The sequence below is a fragment of the Panthera leo genome, chromosome F3, assembly GCF_018350215.1.
Source record: "Panthera leo isolate Ple1 chromosome F3, P.leo_Ple1_pat1.1, whole genome shotgun sequence".
NCBI lineage: Eukaryota > Metazoa > Chordata > Mammalia > Carnivora > Felidae > Panthera > Panthera leo.
Window position 1 is genome coordinate 69355434 of NC_056696.1, and position 18374 is coordinate 69373807.

Consider the following 18374-nt stretch of genomic DNA (forward strand, 5'->3'; position numbering starts at 1 on the left):
GTTACACAGCTATAAAGTTAACAATATAATGGAGCCCAAAGAGGTATGGAAACATGAAGGAGAGGGTGCTAATCTCATCTACTTCCCCCAGGAGGTGATGATGACCTGGAGAGGCACAATGTAAATATCTGTTGAATGCATGAAGGAAGCAGAGAGATTTCCCAGCAGAGTCATGTTCTTGTCAGGTCATGTTCTGGTGCATGATTCTCTGGGCCATGACATTTCTGCACTGGGAAACTCTGAGTGAACCGCCTCACCTTCCTGGCCGTCTACTTCCGTGTCTGTAGACTGGGTGGGTTGTGTGCACCACCTTCCTGATAGGCATTTTCCAAGGCTCTTTGTGCTTTGTGTTTTGTAACAAAAGAGATGTACCACAAATCTTCAGTGTTGGAAGCCAGTTAATCTGAGTGGCATCTTGTTGTGGAAGGGGGGTGTTGTTCCTCCTGAAATCCTGGGGGAATTGGCCACCTTCTCTTCTCCCCTTGGACACAAAGGTCTTCTGGCTTCTCAAAGAATCCCTTCTCCCCCACCTGACCCCCACAGAGTTGGGTTCCTCTTCAGCCCAGGCTGCTGGGGTCAGAGGCACACAATCACCCCAGAGAGGGCTGAAGGGTCCCTGCTCTGTTTATGAAGTGACTCAGTGCCTCCCACATGCAGAGGGACCCCAAGCCAACCTCCATGTCCCAGAGCACAGTGCACCCTCAGCTCCCAGAGCAAGAGAGCTTGGAAGGGCTGTGGGCAGCTGGAGAGAGCCTGAGAGAGCAGCGCACGTCCCACAGAGTCCAACCACGCACAAACAGCAGCAATCATAGAGACGGTCCAGCCTTCACTGCTAAAATCCAGCAGCTAAGACAAGTGTTCTTAACCTCTTAGGGGTCTTGGGCCCTTTCAAGAATCTGATGAAAGCCATGGAGAAATGTGCTTATTGATGCAAACACTCAAAATTTTGCTTTCAGCTCCAATTATATTTCAGAGATGCACAGACAGGCCACAATGCACAAAATTAGCAGCAGCAACAGCGAGGGGGACTCAGGAGTGGGCATCCTGGTTGGCCAAGCCAGAGGATACCAGGGGCCCACCAAAGGAGTCCTCACCATGGCCTCTTCTTGTTTCTCCTGCTGGGCACTAGTGCCTAGCAAGTGCCTTCCTCTTTCCACTACCCACCGCCCCCACCTCCACCTCTCATCAGAAACTTTCATTCTGTGCAGTGATTGCCCCATTTACCTGATTGGGAAACCAGAGGCTGTGGCAACCCAGGAAGGGAGCAGCTGCCTCTGCATGGCCCTGGCAGCTGGCCAAATCCTGGCTGCTATAAAAGGGAGCCGACACTCAGCCCTGCATGTCTTCTGTCAACTCTGTTTCAGGGAGACCTGGTAAGTAGGACTGCTTCGGTTGGCTCCATGCTTTGAGGCTGGGCCCCCACAGGAGAGAGGGCTGGAAGTGAAGCTGCCTTTTCTATGAGAGGGGAGAGAAATATCAGGGAGGTCTGGAGCTCGATCCAGAGCTCCTGGAGGAAGTTGGTGAGATAGGGATAGAGACGGAACAGTCCTCTGGCACTCTTGGTTGGGTGAGGGCACAGGGAGAGCTGGCATGCACTGTGTGTGGACCCTCCCCCTCCCACAGCCCTTCCTTCCCATCAGCACAGCCATCCACTGGGTTACCTAAATGGTGCAGACCAGGACAAAGCCAACAGCTGGGGGTAATGAGTGTCCCCCTAGTCTTCACTCTGCTGGAGACAGAGGCACCCTCCCCACCCTGGGATTCCCCATGTGTTCTGTGTTCCAGGTGGGGCAGATCCTTGGGCACCATGCTGACGGAACTGGAGACTGCTATAAACTCCCTCATTGACGTTTACCACAAATACTCCTTGGAGAAGGGGAATTACCATGCCCTCTACAGGGATGATTTGAAGAAGTTGTTAGAGACAGAGTGTCCTCGGTACATAAAGGTGAGGAGGGGCTGGGTGTGGTCAGGGTTCTGCCTGGCTGATGAAGCCCTAGGCACTGGTCCTCCACACCACCCTATGTAGACAGCTGTACCTCAGCTCTTGCCAAAGTCTTTACACTCTGTCCTCTTTCTCCTTCTTCTTTACAGAAAAAGGATGCAGACACCTGGTTCAAAGAGTTGGATGTCAATAGTGATGGTGCAATTAACTTTGAAGAGTTCCTCATACTGGTGATAAAGGTGGGTGTGGCAACCCATGAAGATATCCACCGAGAGTAGCAGAGCCCTGGGCCCTGGGGCTGGGCCCTGGACCTGTCCTTGCAAAATAATAAAGTAGTTGATACCTCAGGCCTCTTTTGGTGTCTTGCCTTTCTCTTGTGGGATGAGGTTCCTAGAGGGTGGAGGGAGGGCTGGAAAACCCAAAGGAACTAAACCAAACCTCTATTGTCCCCACTCTCCGTCTCTCACAAACCTTCAGTGCTTTCCACTCATCTGGTTTCCTCCCCATGTTCTCCCCAAACTATTCTCATCTCATCTAATCCCATGGTCCAGAGAAATTGGTTCTAGGACTCAAGGATTCTGAAAAGCCCATGATACTTGTAGCTGATGATTTTCTTAATTGTTCCCAAATGGGTAATATGGGAATAGAGTGATGTAGGGAAAACTCATCCTGCTTTCCAAACTAAAATTTAATATTGAGAAAAATATCTTAGATGTGACTCTTGAGAAATTAGGGAGGTAGTAGAAGTGTGTGTGTGTGTGTGTGTGTGTGTGTGTGTGTGTGTGTGAGAGAGAGAGAGAGAGAGAGAGAGAGAGAGAGAGACTGATTCTGTGTGTGGTGTGATGGTAGGTGGTTGTTCAGGGTCCTACATTAAGTAACACTAACAGTTCTCTTGTCCCACACTTGCAATTTCTCCTTGGAAATTTTTGAAACTTTCCTTCTTGTTCTGCTCCCAGCCTCCCAATGTGATGAAATAATAAAGAAATGGACAAATAGGCCAATGTATTCCTAAAACTCAACTCAAAGAATAGGGTGCTGCCCTGGAGGGGGGGCGGTGAATGCTCTGCTGATCAGAGAATATCTACAATAACCTCCCAACCATCACTCTGGATTTTCCAAGGGTCTGGTAAAATGGGAAGGCCCGCAATGAATGGGTGCCTTTCACCAGAACCCAACCCCAAGCTGAATTTCCAGGCTATGCCTTGGGAAATTTTCTTCTGTGTCCACTTAGGTGATGGGGGAGTAGTGTTAGTGATGGAGAAGGGGGTAGGGTGCTGCCATGAGAATCTGTAACTCAGAGTTCTTAACTTGGTCTACTATGCATCTCTGAAATATAATTGGAGCTGAAAGCAAAATTTTGAGTGTTTGCATCAATAAGCACATTTCTCCATGGCTTTCATCAGATTCTTGAAAGGGCCCAAGACCCCTAAGAGGTTAAGAACACTTGTCTTAGCTGCTGGATTTTAGCAGTGAAGGCTGGACCGTCTCTATGATTGCTGCTGTTTGTGCGTGGTTGGACTCTGTGGGACGTGCGCTGCTCTCTCAGGCTCTCTCCAGCTGCCCACAGCCCTTCCAAGCTCTCTTGCTCTGGGAGCTGAGGGTGCACTGTGCTCTGGGACACGGAGGCTGGCTTGGGGTCCTTCTGCATGTGGGAGGCACTGAGTCACTTCATAAACAGAGCAGGGACCCTTCAGCCCTCTCTGGGGTGATTGTGTGCCTCTGACCCCAGCAGCCTGGGCTGAAGAGGAACCCAACTCTGTGGGGGTCAGGTGGGGGAGAAGGGATTCTTTGAGAAGCCAGAAGACCTTTGTGTCCAAGGGGAGAAGAGAAGGTGGCCAATTCCCCCAGGATTTCAGGAGGAACAACACCCCCCTTCCACAACAAGATGCCACTCAGATTAACTGGCTTCTAATGCTGAAGATTATTTACTGCAGATCACTGGGCTTTTTGTTTGTAGTAAACTTTAATCACATAACAACACAAATGAGTAGGAAAAGGTCAGCTTAAACTTGTATCCATCAACCAAAGCTTTAATTACTAGTCAGCTTTATTATCAGCTAACATATTGGTGAAAATGGTTGGCGGCCAGGAGAAAATTAATACTGGGGCTTAAGGAGACCTTGTGTACTGCTGGTGGGAATGCAAACTGGTGCAGCCACTATGGAAACAGTATGGAAGTTCCTCTAAAGTTAGAAATAGAGATACCATGCGATCCAGTGATTCCACTACTGAGTATTTACCCAAAGAAAACTAAAACACTAATTCAAATGCATCCTTATGTTTATTGCAGCATTATTTACAATAGCCACAGTATGGAAGCAGCTCAAGTGTCCATCAATAGATGAATGGATAAAGGCGATGTGGCATACACACACACACACACACACACACACACACACACACACAATGGAGTATTATTCAGCCATGAAAAAGAATGAGATCGTGCCATTTGCAGCAATATGGATGGATCTAGAGGGTATAATAAGTGAAATAAGTCAGACACAGAAATATATCATATGATTTCATTTATATGTGGATTCCAAAAAGCAAAACAAATGAATACACAAGAAAAAGAAAGAAACAGACCCATAAATACAGAGAACAAACTTGTGGTTGCCAGATGGGGATGGGCACAATAGGTGAAGGGGAGGGGACATTCAGGCTGCTAGTTATGGAATGAATAAGTAATGGTAATAAAAGCATGGGGGAATACAGTCCATAGTATTATAGTAACATTGTATGGTGGCAGATGGTGGCTACAGTTGTGAGCACAGCACAAATACAGAGATGTTGAATCACTACGTTGTACACCTGACACTAAAGTGACATTGTGTGTCAACTATACTTCAATGAAAAATTAATTACAAATAATAAAAGATTGGAATCCGAATGGGATGAAGGGATATATCATTGCACACTAAGATGGGTTTCTGCTGGGTAAGTGGGAAAGAGGGCTCAGGGACAAGGTTGCTTCCTTCTCAGGTCCTTGAAGGACAGCTTTATCCAACCCCAAAGCAAGTGGTTCTGCCTTGTCAGGAGTGCGAATGCCCTCTCTGCATTGCAGAAATGGAGATGATGTAGTTCTGAGAGGTACTTTAAAGGTGAATTGCTGGCACTCTCAACAATAGCCAAATTATGGAAAGAGCCTAAATGTCCATCAACTGATGAATGGATAAAGAAATTGTGGTTTATATACACAATGGAATACTACGTGGCAATGAGAAAAAATGAAATATGGCCTTTTGTAGCAACGTGGATGGAACTGGAGAGTGTGATGCTAAGTGAAATAAGCCATACAGAGAAAGACAGATACCATATGTTTTCACTCTTATGTGGATCCTGAGAAACGTAATAGAAACCCATGGGGGAGGGGAAGGAAAAAAAAAAAAAAGAGGTTAGAGTGGGAGAGAGCCAAAGCATAAGAGACTGTTAAAAACTGAGAACTGAGGGTTGATGGGGGGTGGGAGGGAGGGCAGGGTGGGTGATGGGTATTGAGGAGGGCACCTTTTGGGATGAGCACTGGGTGTTGTATGGAAACCAATTTGACAGTAAATTTCATATATTAAAAAAAAAAAAAAAAAAAGAAAAAAAAAAGGTGAATTGCTGGCCCAAACATGGCCCAGGCAAAAGAAGATGGGAAAGGTTTACAGGGTTCACCAAGCTCTACACCAAGATTCACTCAGCATTTAGGAAACATAATGGGAGAGTGCACAAAATGGGAGAGAAATTCGATTTGCCTCATGATCATCCACATTGGTGGTGGCAGTGGTGTGCATGTGTGTGCCTGAGTCAGGGTGGGGAAGACATATCCCAGTGCCTTTAATTCGCTGTTAATGGATTGTTAGAATCTCTGTTAATGGATTCCTTGGGCAGAAATTTACCATTATTAATCATTTGCATTTATCTGAAAGCCCAACGAGTCTGCTTTTCTAAGCCAGCTTGGTGAGAGCATGGGGAAGGTGGCCCAGAGTGCCCTTTGGAGTTTCACCATAAGTGATGGGCCACTGGTTGTGAAGAATCACATTGACACAGAGCTGTCAACAGTTGATACCTGAGCTCATGGTTGGGCAGGGGAGGTGGCCCAGCTGGCACTGGCATCCTGGAGAAAGAGGTGGAGGTTATGGAGGCAGTCCTGGGAAGCTTATGACTAATAAGCAAATTGTGCCCATGACAGGAATCACTGGACAGAGTCAGACAGGGCTTGTAGCCCAGAGAAAGGTGGTTTGGTTTCCTGTTTCCCCAGTGGCAAAAGAAGAACAAGGTAGTGGGAAGTTGAGAAATAAGTTGTTTAGCAGGAAACCTCATGCAATGTTTGAGTCCACCAAGGAGACCTTGGCTCACCGATTGAGGCAGATCCGGCCGCTGAGATTTCCGGGCTATAAGGGTGACCTGTCTGAAATCTGCTTCTCTACTCATGTTCTCCACCCAAGGCTCCTGACTTTAGCCAAATTCCTCATGTTTGTGACAAAATTCCTAAAGGGAGTGGAGAGGATCTGGAATTGGGCAATTGGTTATCTAGCATCTGAACAAAAGAGATTATTCCAATGGAAAAGATTTCCCCATGCCTCCCTCCACTTGGGAGGGTCCAGATACTAGCCTTTTCTCTGGCCCCCTGATCTGGGGAATTCAGTCTAAATTAAAATGGGGTGAAGAGGGCATGGAAAGCTACCAACACTTACTGGGTTCCTGTTGGGTGTCAGTGTGAAGGGAAAAAAGTCATCTTGAACCTGGAAAAGACAAAATGGTGGTTGCTGAAATCTTTGATCTTGTGCTAGAGTCTCTCTGAATAGAAGCAAGATCTTAATCCTTGTTAATCTTCCATCAACTGACACTTTTGGAAAATGTAACATGGTCAGCACAGTATATTTGCTTAATGGATAAAGCTTGACGTGGTGCTATGATTTCATAGTCTAGTAGAGATGTTAAGCCCCTGTCATGGTTTTTCACCCCATTGAAAGTTGAGTCCTCTATCTAACTGAAGAGTCTTACTTAGGCATTCCTTTCCTGACTGTATATAATCTCCAATACTCTTCAAATCAGCTTTTAAAACTCTTTGCTGATTCTCTCATTAATGAATTAAAACAAGAATTTTGACATGCACCTGATATATTTGCTGATAGTTGTGGTTTTCAGCACTAGACTTTATGATAGTTTATTTCATTCATGTCTTGTAACGACGTCTTGAGAGGTAATTACTAGTTCCATTTTACATATGAGGAGATTCAGAGAAGTTAAGAACATGACAAAACTTATTAACTTGGCAAGTGGCAGAGCTTGGATCCCTGACTGTCTGCAGGGAAGAAACACTGGTTAAGACCCAGAAATGCTCTTTTCTAGTGGGCTTCCACCCTGAGATTGCAGAAGGCCAGCCCTTCCTCTGCTCTCTGGCCTCTTTGCTGCCAGGTCTCTGCTATCCAGGGTTGACACAGCAGGTGTCAGAATGAGCTTTTCACTTGGGCCCCTCTCCTTTGTCCAGGATATCACCAGGCATGCCTCAGGGCCTGAATTACCTGTTTTTTTAAATTTTTAAGTTTTAAATTTTTTTATTTTCTGGCGTCAGCAATCCTCCAGACATCAACAATAGAATAAGAGGATTAGCATCTTGATCTCCCGAAGCATTTAGGGGTTGTTCCACTGACAATTCTCCCTTCCTCCTGGGTTGGGTAGCCTTTTCCCCAGTCTTAGGGGCTGTGGAAGTTCCCATGTGACTAATTCTCTGATTTGCAAAATCACAGTCTGGACTGGCTGCTCAGGTCAGGGTGTAGACTTTCAGCAACTCTTTCCAATGATCTGTAGCCATCCTCCTTTCAGTGGACAGGAGCCTTTTCTTCTTTCTCCTTAATAGGCCTGTTTAACAGCAGAAATCATGGAGTTATCCTGCAGCCAATACAGGATAAAATAACCAATACCAATACAGAGGCTCCTCATTGACCTAGTCCCAGCAAAGACTCCATCCATTTCAGCTTCCTCAGCATCTTGTTTAGCTATGGCACATTTTTTTAACCCTGTGCTTTCTAGAGCAAAATATCTAACCAAAATAGTATGCTCTGGGTTTCTTTTCTGCTTTGGTTCTAGAATCCTCCATGATTAAGTGCATCTATTAAGACTGAATCGTTAATATCATACTTAATGGAAAAATATTAGACATTTCTCTCTTTTTAAAAATGTTTACTTTTTTATTTTGGGAGAGAGAGAGAGAGAGCGAGAGCGAGCATGTGCATGAGTGTGTGTGAGCAGGGGAGGGGCAGGGAGAGGGAGAAAGAGAATTCTGCTGTCAACACAGAGCCCAACCAGGGGCTTGATCTCAAAAACGGTGAGATCATGACCTGAGTCAAAATCAAGAGTTGGATGTTTAACTGACTGAGCCACCCATGCACCCCTAGACATTTTTCTTTAATGCCAGGAATAATACAGGATGCCCCATTACCACTGTATTGAATAATTGTATTGGAGGCCTTAGCCAGCATTATAAGACAAGAAAACATAAATGAGAAGCAATGTGAACTCTGGAGGCACTGGAGGCATGAAGTAAATGAATACCTTGCAGAGCACTCCTGCTTATGCATTTCATTGCCTCCTTCATTTCTCCTTCTGAATAACGTTACTCTTACAGAACTTTAATCATGTGCTCCAGCCAAGTTGGGCTTAGTTCTTCTCCTGAGCCCATCAGTGTCATTACTGGAAAACACACTCACTTGCTGGTATGTTTTTGTTTTCTCTGCAGGCTAAAGAGCCTTTTCCCCAGCCTGCATTTGGAACTCCCAGGCTAGGAGCAGCATAGGTGGTGCCATACTCTAGAGCTCTGGAGACATTCTTACTCTTGAGTCCCCTCCTCTGGGAAAAGGTTCAGAAATTTAGAAATTCACAGTCTGAGGTTGTGACCTCAAAATTCATTTCTGATGCACCTCCTCTTTCTGTTATCTAACCTGGGTCTCACAGAGAATTAACTTTTCAACAAATTCAGAAAATGCTTTGCTTGTCTTCTTTTTCCTCCAGAGTATTTTGCCAAGCACTCTGTGCTGTCCAAGGGTTTGAAGGTATCTTGTAGGACTCCTTTAATCTCAGCCCACCCCAGCACAGACATTTGATAGTCAATGTCACATTCATCTCCATAAACCAAACTTTTGACACAATTGCAGCTACTGTCTAAAAAAGCTGTTGGCTCCAATTCCAGGGGAGTCAATTGACCCATGAGACAGGTGGGAGTCTTCCAAGGAACTGCCACAGGTATGACTTGATGAATCAACGACAGTGGTGTATTTTTAATTTTCCCACTTAGTTGCTCATGCTCCCACAACCCCCCTTTATAAAAAAAAATGTTTATTTGGCTATTTTGAGAGGGAGAGACAGAGCTAGCAAGGAGGGGCAGAGACCAAATGAGAGGGAGAGAATCCTAAGCAGGCTCCACACTGACAGCACAGAGCCTTATGCAAGGCTCAATCCCACAAGCTGTGAGATCATTGAAATCGAGAATTGGAGGCTTAACTGACCAAGCCACCCAGAAACCCCTCCCACATCCCCTTTTAGGAGGATGCCTGGCATCTCCTTTTTGAACCAAGTGCTCACTCAGACCCATGGGGCTCTGGGATCAATTCTGCCCTCATGACTGGTGGACAGACAGCAGCAGCCTCTTTTGAGGTTGCCTCTTTTTGCTTTAAGAGCTGGTGTAGGTCAGTTTGCACAATTCCATAGATGATATTTCTTTATCACCCTTCTGGGAAACCCTCTATAAAGCCCAGGCTTGGTGGTGCTCTTTGCTGGCAAACAAATTCTGTTCCTATTCTGATGATTCAGCATTGTTACCCAAAGCACACAGGAAGTTTGGAAGAGTTTCCTTCAGCAGCTCTTACTGTCCCTGTGTCTCCTTTGTCCCTGGCATTCCTCTCTCCCTTTCCCTCATGGTAATTTGACTTCAGGAAACTTTTCCAGCCTTAGGATCTGGATGGGGTAAATATCTTACCCCATATGTCTTGCCTCATATCTCCAGGAGATTCCACTCCCTACCCCCAATTGACCAAAGACACTGCTGGCTAACTAAGTGTGCACTGGAGGTTAGAGGCCAGGCATCCCAACACCATTGCCCAACAGAGCAAAAGAAAACTGCTTCAAGATAGCTCTTTGCCTTGCCTATTCTGAAAAAATGTGCTGCAATTTTCTCATAAAAAAAATTCCCAGCTGGTCAAGCATCTGCTTATATCTGCTAATAGAGGGTCTGTTTTGAATCCTCCTTGTCATAAAATGTCTTTGCAGTCTTGTTGTAACCCAAACCCAAAGCCAAAAAGCAGTTTAAAAAAAAACATTTTTTGAACGTTTATTTATTTTTGAGACAGAGAGAGACAGAGCATGAATGGGGGAGCGTCAGAGGGAGAGGGAGACACAGAATCTGAAACAGGCTCCAGGCTCTGAGCTGTCAGCACAGAGCCTGACGTGGGGCTCGAACTCACGGACTGTGAGATCACGACCTGAGCTGAAGTCGGAAGCTTAACTGACTGAGCCACCCAGGCGCCCCACAAAAAGCAGTTTTATTGACATATTGTTCACATAACCACAGAATTCATCAATTTAAAGTGTTATGTGGCCCTTTTAAGAGAATAACCAGTTCCTTCCAAAATCTGTTCCCTAAGAGCAAGAAATGGAGTGCCTTGGGGTTCCTGGATGGCTCAGTTGGAATAGCATGCGACTCTTGATCTCACGGTTGTGAGTTTGAGCCCCACATTGGGTGTAGAGACTACTAAAAAAAAATAAGCTTAAAAAATGGTGTGCCTTACTGAAAACCAGTTCACAGTGAGGGTGTATTCTCCTGGGGACCCCAAGGAACTCTGCAAGGTTTCCTGCCATCTCCTGCAGGGCAGCAATTGCTTGTATTTACATACAACCCCCAACACCTGCCCTGTCTGGGCTCCCACTCAGTCTGGAGGAGTCTCTGATGGGCCCAGCTGCCTGGGGAGGGCCTGAATGACTCCTGGCACAGGCTTTGAGCTAGGAGTATGGTGACTGGGACTCACACACGGTGCAAGTCTTCACCTACACCATCTCATCCGCAGGGTTATGGACTTCCCCAGTTCTGGGGCTCTCACAGGCTGGGAAGAGATGCCCCTTGATCCCTGCTAAGGAAACCTTTTTTCTTTTCCTTGTTCTTTGCAGTAGGATACAGGCTGGGGGAGTGGACACCTCCACTGACTTCCTTTGGGGTGGCCATGTGACCTGAGTTTTCATCACCTTCCTCTAGTGTTTGTTTCTGCAGCTGGGTGCAGGAGTAGGTCCTCATATTAACTAAGCTTACTCCTTGTGTGCGGGGGAGCTCCACACACTCATCTTCTGTGCACATGAGCTTTAGTCTCTGGAATGCTAAAGAAAGAATGGGCTCATGGCACCAGAAAATGGCCACCTTCCCCACAGGTAAAGTGAAAGGGTGGTTGTTTTTGTTTTTTCAAGGCCCTTAGAGCTTGTCTCATAAACAGCTCCTTCCTGGACCTTCAGAGCTTTAGACGTTCCAACTGGATTGATCTTCTGAGTGGAATGCAAGCCCCAGCTTGGTGCCCTGGCCTGAGCAGGAGCCTTAGCCACTTTCTTACATGAAGTGTGTCTCTCCTCTTTTCCCTCTTGCAACGGACCAGAGTCTTCTCCTCCCCTTCTGGGATTAGCCTCAGGGACTTCGGTAAACTGGAATCCCTCAGTGCTGAGTACTTTGTGAAAAGTTGGCCCCACCATGACTGGGCCTGGTCCAGCCTGCCTTGTGCCCCATTAGGCTTTCTCCACATGAAGCCCATGAAGGTCCTGTGAGGTGACTTATGACCTCTTTCATTTCTCCTTTTCTCTGATGTCTGCCACTCTTACAATTTTCAGCCTTGTCCCCAATCCTGTCTAGAACTCCTGCTCCTGGGGCAGTAATGTCAAGACCTGTCAACCACACTCCTTCCTGGCACCTCACTGGCCCCAACACCTGCCCTGGGGATTTACTCGGAGTCACAAGGTGGCTTCATTCCTGGCAGTCCCGCCCACCCCACCCAGGCACTGTGGGACAGCCCCTCTCTTCTCCAGGAAGAGATTCAGCAGCTTAAGAAATTTGGTCTAAGGTGCAGAAACTAAAAAATAACTCTTAAATATTTAAAAAAAATGTGTATTTATTTTTGAGAGAGAGAGAAAAAGAGTGTGAGTGAGGGAGGGGCAGAGAGAGAGTGGGAGACACAGAATCTGGAGCAGGCTCCAGGCTCTGAGCAGTCAGCACAGAGCCTGACGTGGGGCTCAAATCCACAAACCGTGAGATGATGACCTGAGCTGAAGTCAGATGCTTAACCAACTGAACCACCCAGGTGCCCCTAAAAAATCACGTTTGAAGCACACTTGACCACTCTTGCTAGCTCATCTTGGGCTCTCAGATAATTAACTTCTGTAGCAAAACAACAATTCTTTATTTCCCTCCTCTGCTTTCTGGAATATTTTGCCAGTCAATAGATGCTTGTCCAGAGGACTAAAAGCATCCTATAGATTCACAGGTGCTTGTGTTTTATTTTGTTTTTTTTAATGAACTTAGATGGTTCATATAGTCTTTTGTATGTCTCAAAATGATGTGGAATGTAATAGCAAAGAAAGGGAAAGAAAACCAAATAAAAGTAAGCATCCAGGAGGAGCTCTTCCAGCAGCCTCATCTGCTTTGAGCAGTGTCCTTGAAGGAAGCAGTGCCATTGTTGTTCAATGGATGTCAAGTTATAGTTACCCAAGATAAAGAATCTCTAGACACCTGCTGGCCCACAGTTAACTACAGGGCATTGTGTACTTGAACATTTCTTAAGAGGGTAGATCTAATGTTAAGTGTTTTACCATGAAAACCAAAAAAAAAAAAAAAAAAAAAACAAACAAAAAACAAAAAACAAACCCAAAACAAAACAAAAACCCAAACACCCAAGAAACAAAGAGACTCAAGGAAACTTTTGGAGGTGATAGATATGTCTCTTACCTTGATTGTGGTCATGGTGTCATGGGTGTGTGCATATATCTGACCTCATCAAACTTTACACATTAAGCATGTGCAGTTTTGGGGGTATCAAGTATAACTTAGTAAAGGTGTAAAAAATAGAACTAATTTCACCTGAAAAAGAAAAAAAAAAAAAAAAAGAAAGGCAGAATGGACCTTAGATAGACTCCATTACTTGATTTCCTACCAGGATCACAACCTTGTCCCAACATAAGCCATTGAATTCTGGAGGAGCAAGGAAACTGTGATGCTGAGTAAGCTGAATTGGATCCCAAATTACAATTGTGACATAATCCAACCTTCAGGATAAAAATACAACCACATGTGTCTCCAGCTCCTGTCTAGTTTCTCCTCTTGTGGCTTCCCCTACCCTTGAAAGTCCAAACATCCTAGGGGTATCCTTATTTCGTTGTTGGAACAGCTCTGCTTCCACATGCTGAGGGGACAGGAAGCTGGGGTCTCACTCAGTTGTCCCTGTACAGCAGATTCTCAGGGCTGTAAGGTGTGGCTACTGAAGCCAGTAGTGTAGTTTTAGGGAGGAGCCTGGTACTGCAGTGGTGGCCTGGGCCCATATCCACGCCTCAGTGGGGCCATGAGGGGCCCTGGAGCTCTGCTCCTTTCAGTTCATGTTGCCATGGTAACCGGGCTAACACAAAGCATGCAGGGGAGTCTGTGGTCACCAGACTTAAAGAGACTGCATTTTGGAGGCTTTGATAACCTCTCTTTCTCCTTTGATACTTTGGCTGTGGTCATCCTTGTCCAACCTGATACCTCTTTCTAACTGCTAATTTTGGAGATTGTGACAAGAAGATGGGGCAAGGTATGGAGGTATTGGTGTCTCACTTCCTGAAAACCTGGGGATTCTTTTTGAAAATTGACCCAGTGATTAGCTTTGCATCTTAGGACCACTTAGGGAGAAGTCTCCCTCTCCTTAGCCTCCTTCCCCCATCGATGTAAAATATCTTCTCTACGTTGACATTCTGCTTGTCAAAACAGGATAAATCTGGAAACTTACTTGTTCAAACAACAAAGAAAACACTAATTTGAAAAGATATATGCCACCCTATGTTTATTGCAGTATTATTTACAATAGGCAAATATAGAAGCAACCTAAGTTTCCAGTGATAGATGAATGGATATTAATAATAAGATGTGATATATATTTACAATGAATATTATTCAGCTATAAAAAAGAATGAAATCTTGCCATTTGTGACAACAGTGATGGACCTAGAGGGTCTTAGGCCAAATGAAATAAGTCAAAGACAAATACCACAAGATTTCACTTGTATGTGAAATCTAAAAAACAAAGCAAGTGAACAAACAAACAAAAACAGTCTTATAAATACAGAGAAGAAACTGGTGTTACTAGAGTGGGGGTGGGGGTGGGGTGGGGGAAATAAGGGAAATAAGAGGTACAAACTTCCAGTTATAAAATAAATAAGTCTGGGCCCTTGGGTGGCTCAGTTGGTTAAGTGTCCAACTTCGGCTCAGGTCATGATCTCACAGTTCGTCAGTTTGAGCCCCATGTCAGGCTCTCTGTTGACAGCTCAGAGTCTGGAGCCTGCTTCGGATTCTGTGTCTCCCTCTCTCCCTGCGCCTCCCCCACTCATGCTCTGTCTCTCTCTTTCTCTCAAAAATAAGTAAACATTAAAAAAATAAAAAAAGATAAGTCACAGGAATGAAAAGTACAGCATAGGGAATGTTGTCACTAATATTGTAACAATGTCATATGGTCATAGATGGTAACTATGCTGACTGTGTTGAACACCGAGTAATGTATAGAATTTTGGGATCACTGTGTTGTACATCTGAAATGGTATATGACAGATACACTTCAATTAAAATTAAAAATTTGCAAACCCCACTCCTGATATCCAATAGACAGCTGTGCAAAAGTATGAAGAGACAAATACCCAAAGTAGAAGTGTAAGGAAAAATGTTGTTTAATAAAAATAATTTCAAATTAAAAACAAAAAATAAGCAATGCTTCTGCTTCTCTGGCACTCTTGCCTCTGTCCCCGTCTTACCAGGGAGACTGCCCTGACTCTGACTCCCTCCTCCCCTGATTCCCCCTTGCCTGCCCAGCCAGTGGCTAGCAGATGCCAAGGTGAGGGAAGTGTTTGCCAGGTTCCCTTCTTTCCTTGCCATCGCTCAGGGGATGGAGCCCATGTGAGGCTCTCTCCCATCTCCAGAGATGGAATCTCTTTAGGCCCAGTGTCTCGCCCCATCCCCACCCTTTATTTTTGTTATTTTTAATTTTTGAGAGGGAGAGAGGGAGAGAGGGAGAGAGGGAGAGAGGGAGAGAGGGAGAGAGAGGGAGAATCCCAAGCAGGCTCCACGCTCAGCACAGAGCCTGATGTGGGGCTTGATCCCATGACCTTGGGATCATGACTTGAGCCAAACTCAAGAGTCAGATGCTCAACCAACTGGGCCATCCAGGTGCTCTGGAGTTCATTTCCCCTCTCAGAGATGGTAGCCGCATGGAAAGTGCCTCATGAGGGCAAGGCACTTCCATTTATTACTTCTACCCAAAGCCAGTCTCTGGGCTGACTTGGGCTCCAAACCCAGCTTGGTGACTGCCATCCTGCTCCTTCTGGTCACCCCACCTTAAGCTCTGGGTGTGCTTCTTCCAACTTCTTGGGTGTGACTACAAGAGCCATTTGGGTAGTTTTAAGTTTTGATATCATTTTAATTTTGTATAATTTATTTTCATAATTCTAAATTCACAGAAAAATTGCAAGTATATTATAAGAAACCCCCATACACACTTTCCTCAGATTTACCAGGTTGATTCACTGTTTCTTTATATCACAAAGTTTGAAATTGTCATGATGTGTTTTACAGGATGTTTCCATCAGAGCACTTCAAGTGTAGGTCAAAGAGTTCAAATTCATGTTTTCACTATTAGTTAAAATTTTCTCCCATTGTGCTAGGTTTTCCAACATTGTCAAAGCATTTTGACTGACTTTACAGAGGGAGTTGCAAAAGTGAGTTTGTATCAATCTGGCCTAATATTTTTTTTGAAAAGTTTATTTCCTGTGTATTATGCTATTGCTTTTTGTACATAAGTGACTCTAGATGAAGCAGTATTTGTAAAAAATTAATAGACTCAACTTTTTGGGGGAAGTTTTATGTTTACAGCAAAGTTGAGCAGGAAGTGCAGAGTTCCCATACACTCTCTCAAGCCCCTCCTCCTCCAGTTCCTCCAGTTAACATCTTGCATTTGTGTTAGATTTCTTACAATTGAGGAGCCAACGGGTGACACATTATTATTAACTAAAGTGCATAGTTGACCTTAGGGTTCATTCTGTGTACATTCTATGGGGTCGGACAGATGTATGACGACATGTTTGTACAATCGTATTATCATCTGCCTCAAACTATGCACAGAATAGTTTCCATGTTGTTCATCCTCCTTGGCTGCCCTGAGCATCAGCCTTCCTGTTCAGTCCTGCCCTTGAGGAGTTCCTGTTGAGTTAGCCAAGTCAGACACAGTCTTGGGGGGCCCCTGGGGCCCCAAAGCCAGCACCAGGACACTTACCACAGAGCCAGAGGAAACATAACAGGGGCTTGGTCTTTTCCCCTTGGGGTTAATACTACCTTTTCACTGGGGCCCAGGTGGGAGGAGGGAGGAAGGTAAGACAGGTGAATTATTCTACATGCCAAGAACTGTGCCAAGTGCCTACTGTGTGTTGACTCCCTTGCCTTCCCTCAGGCATTGCTGGTGGCACAGATCTGGGCCTGTGCTTAGGCAGGTGGTAGGGAGGCTTCCTTGGAGTGGGGCTGGAGTGCAGACTGCTGTTGGGTATCTTTGTCCTTCCCACAGCCCCAGTGGCTGGGCCCTCAGAAGGCTGGATTGCACTGGATGATCCACATCCAAGTTAGGTAGGTACAAGGGAAAACAAATGTAAAGATCACACTTTACACTTTTGAAGCACTTTCTCACACATTTCCCTAGTTGAATCTTGTAACAACTCTGGCAATGGAAGAGGCAGTGAGATGGTTATGCAAATGAAGACACAGGCCCACAGAAGTCAAGAGCTCACACAGAGCTGTTCCCCAACACCTTTCCATAGCTTCCCATTGTGGCCTGCAAAGCAGCCCATCCCAGCGTGGAATCTGGGTCTCTAATCTTGGAGTGACTGGCCCTTAACAACTGCCACACTGCCCCAGACTCCTCAACCACCTCCCACCCTTGGCCCCATCTGCAGTGAACTCCCTGTGTTATTATTTAGGAAGGTGTCTGAACCCACTTGTTTCCAAAGTCCAGGAGAGCAGCCACAGAAATTGTGCTCCTCTGTCCCTGAATCCAGCTTGGCACTTTCCACACAGTGATTTGGGGGTGGGGTGGGGTGCAGGGAGGAAAGAATTTTTGAAAGAGCTAATCAAGAATTGACTGTTGGGGTACCTGGGTGGATCAGTGGGTTAAGTGTCTGACTCTTTTCAGCTCAGGTCACGATCTTGCTGTTCATGGGGTTTTGTGCTGACAGTGCAGAGCCTGCTTGGGATTCTTTCTCTCTCTTTCTCTGTTCCTCCCCCACTTGTGCTCTCTCCCAAAATAGATAAATAAATTTTGGGGCACCTGGGTGGTGCAGTTGGTTAAGCCTCTGACTCTTGTTCTCGGCTCAGGTCATGATCTCATGGTTGGTGAGCTGGAGCCCTACATCAGGCTCTGCGCTGATGATGTGGAGACTGCTTGGAATTCTGTCTTTCCTTCTCCGTACCCCTCCCTCACTTGTTCTCTTTCTCTCTCTCTGTCTCTAAATCAACTTAAAAAACTTTTAAAATAAATAAATAAATAAATAAATAAATAAATAAATTTTCAGAAAAAATTTGACTGTATTAGGCAAAAAACTGGAAGAAAAAGATCAGGGCCTTATATTTAAGATTGTGTAAATCTACCCCAAATTATATTTTTACCAAAAGTATGAGAATGTATCATATTTTTATAACAAAAAATCATACTCTGATTTAGGGGAAAAATCACATCAATGACAAAGGTTTTGAAAGCAGACAAATTTGGGTTTGACACCTCCCCTCTCTAAACTCATTTTCTTCATCTGCAGAATGGGTGAGGACTTGGATAAAGCAGTATCTGGAATGACCAAAATGTGCTTACTTTTTAAAACATAGAGACTTAAGTTTTTAAGAACAGTTTTTTATTTATGGAAAAATTGAGAAGATACTGTAGACAGTTTTCAAATACCTGCACACAGTTCCCTGTGATTAATATCTTATAATACTATGATACATTTGTAACAATTGATGAACCTTTATTGATACATTATTATTAACTAAGTTCCATACTGTATTAAGATTCCCTTAGTTTTAAGCCAGTGCCCTTTCTCTGCTCCAGGACTACATGTTCACTTGATTGTTTTTTATTATCATTATTGTTTTTGTTGTAATAGGAACTCAGCAAACACCTCTCCCCAGTCCTTCCCTTTCCAA

General features: G+C 44.9%; 1 protein-coding gene across 1 annotated transcript; it reads left to right on the forward strand.

Moving 5' to 3' along the window:
- The first annotated feature begins 1269 nt into the window (after positions 1-1269).
- S100A8 (S100 calcium binding protein A8) lies at positions 1270-2292 on the forward strand. Its single transcript, XM_042925883.1, has 3 exons — positions 1270-1373; positions 1786-1948; positions 2095-2292. Exons 1-3 carry the CDS (start codon positions 1279-1281, stop codon positions 2221-2223), a joined length of 387 nt encoding a protein of 128 aa, XP_042781817.1. The 5' UTR covers positions 1270-1278; the 3' UTR covers positions 2224-2292.
- Positions 2293-18374: the final 16082 nt, after the last annotated feature.

Excerpts from the sequence above, each read along its gene's own strand:
- S100A8 (XM_042925883.1), top strand. The coding sequence starts at position 1,279 with ATGGCCCTGGCAGCTGGCCAAATCCTGGCTGCTATAAAAGGGAGCCGA. Across the intron at positions 1,374-1,785 it reads CTCTGTTTCAGGGAGACCTG|GTGGGGCAGATCCTTGGGCA; the intron begins GTAAGTAGGACT and ends TCTGTGTTCCAG. Across the intron at positions 1,949-2,094 it reads AGTGTCCTCGGTACATAAAG|AAAAAGGATGCAGACACCTG; the intron begins GTGAGGAGGGGC and ends TCTTCTTTACAG.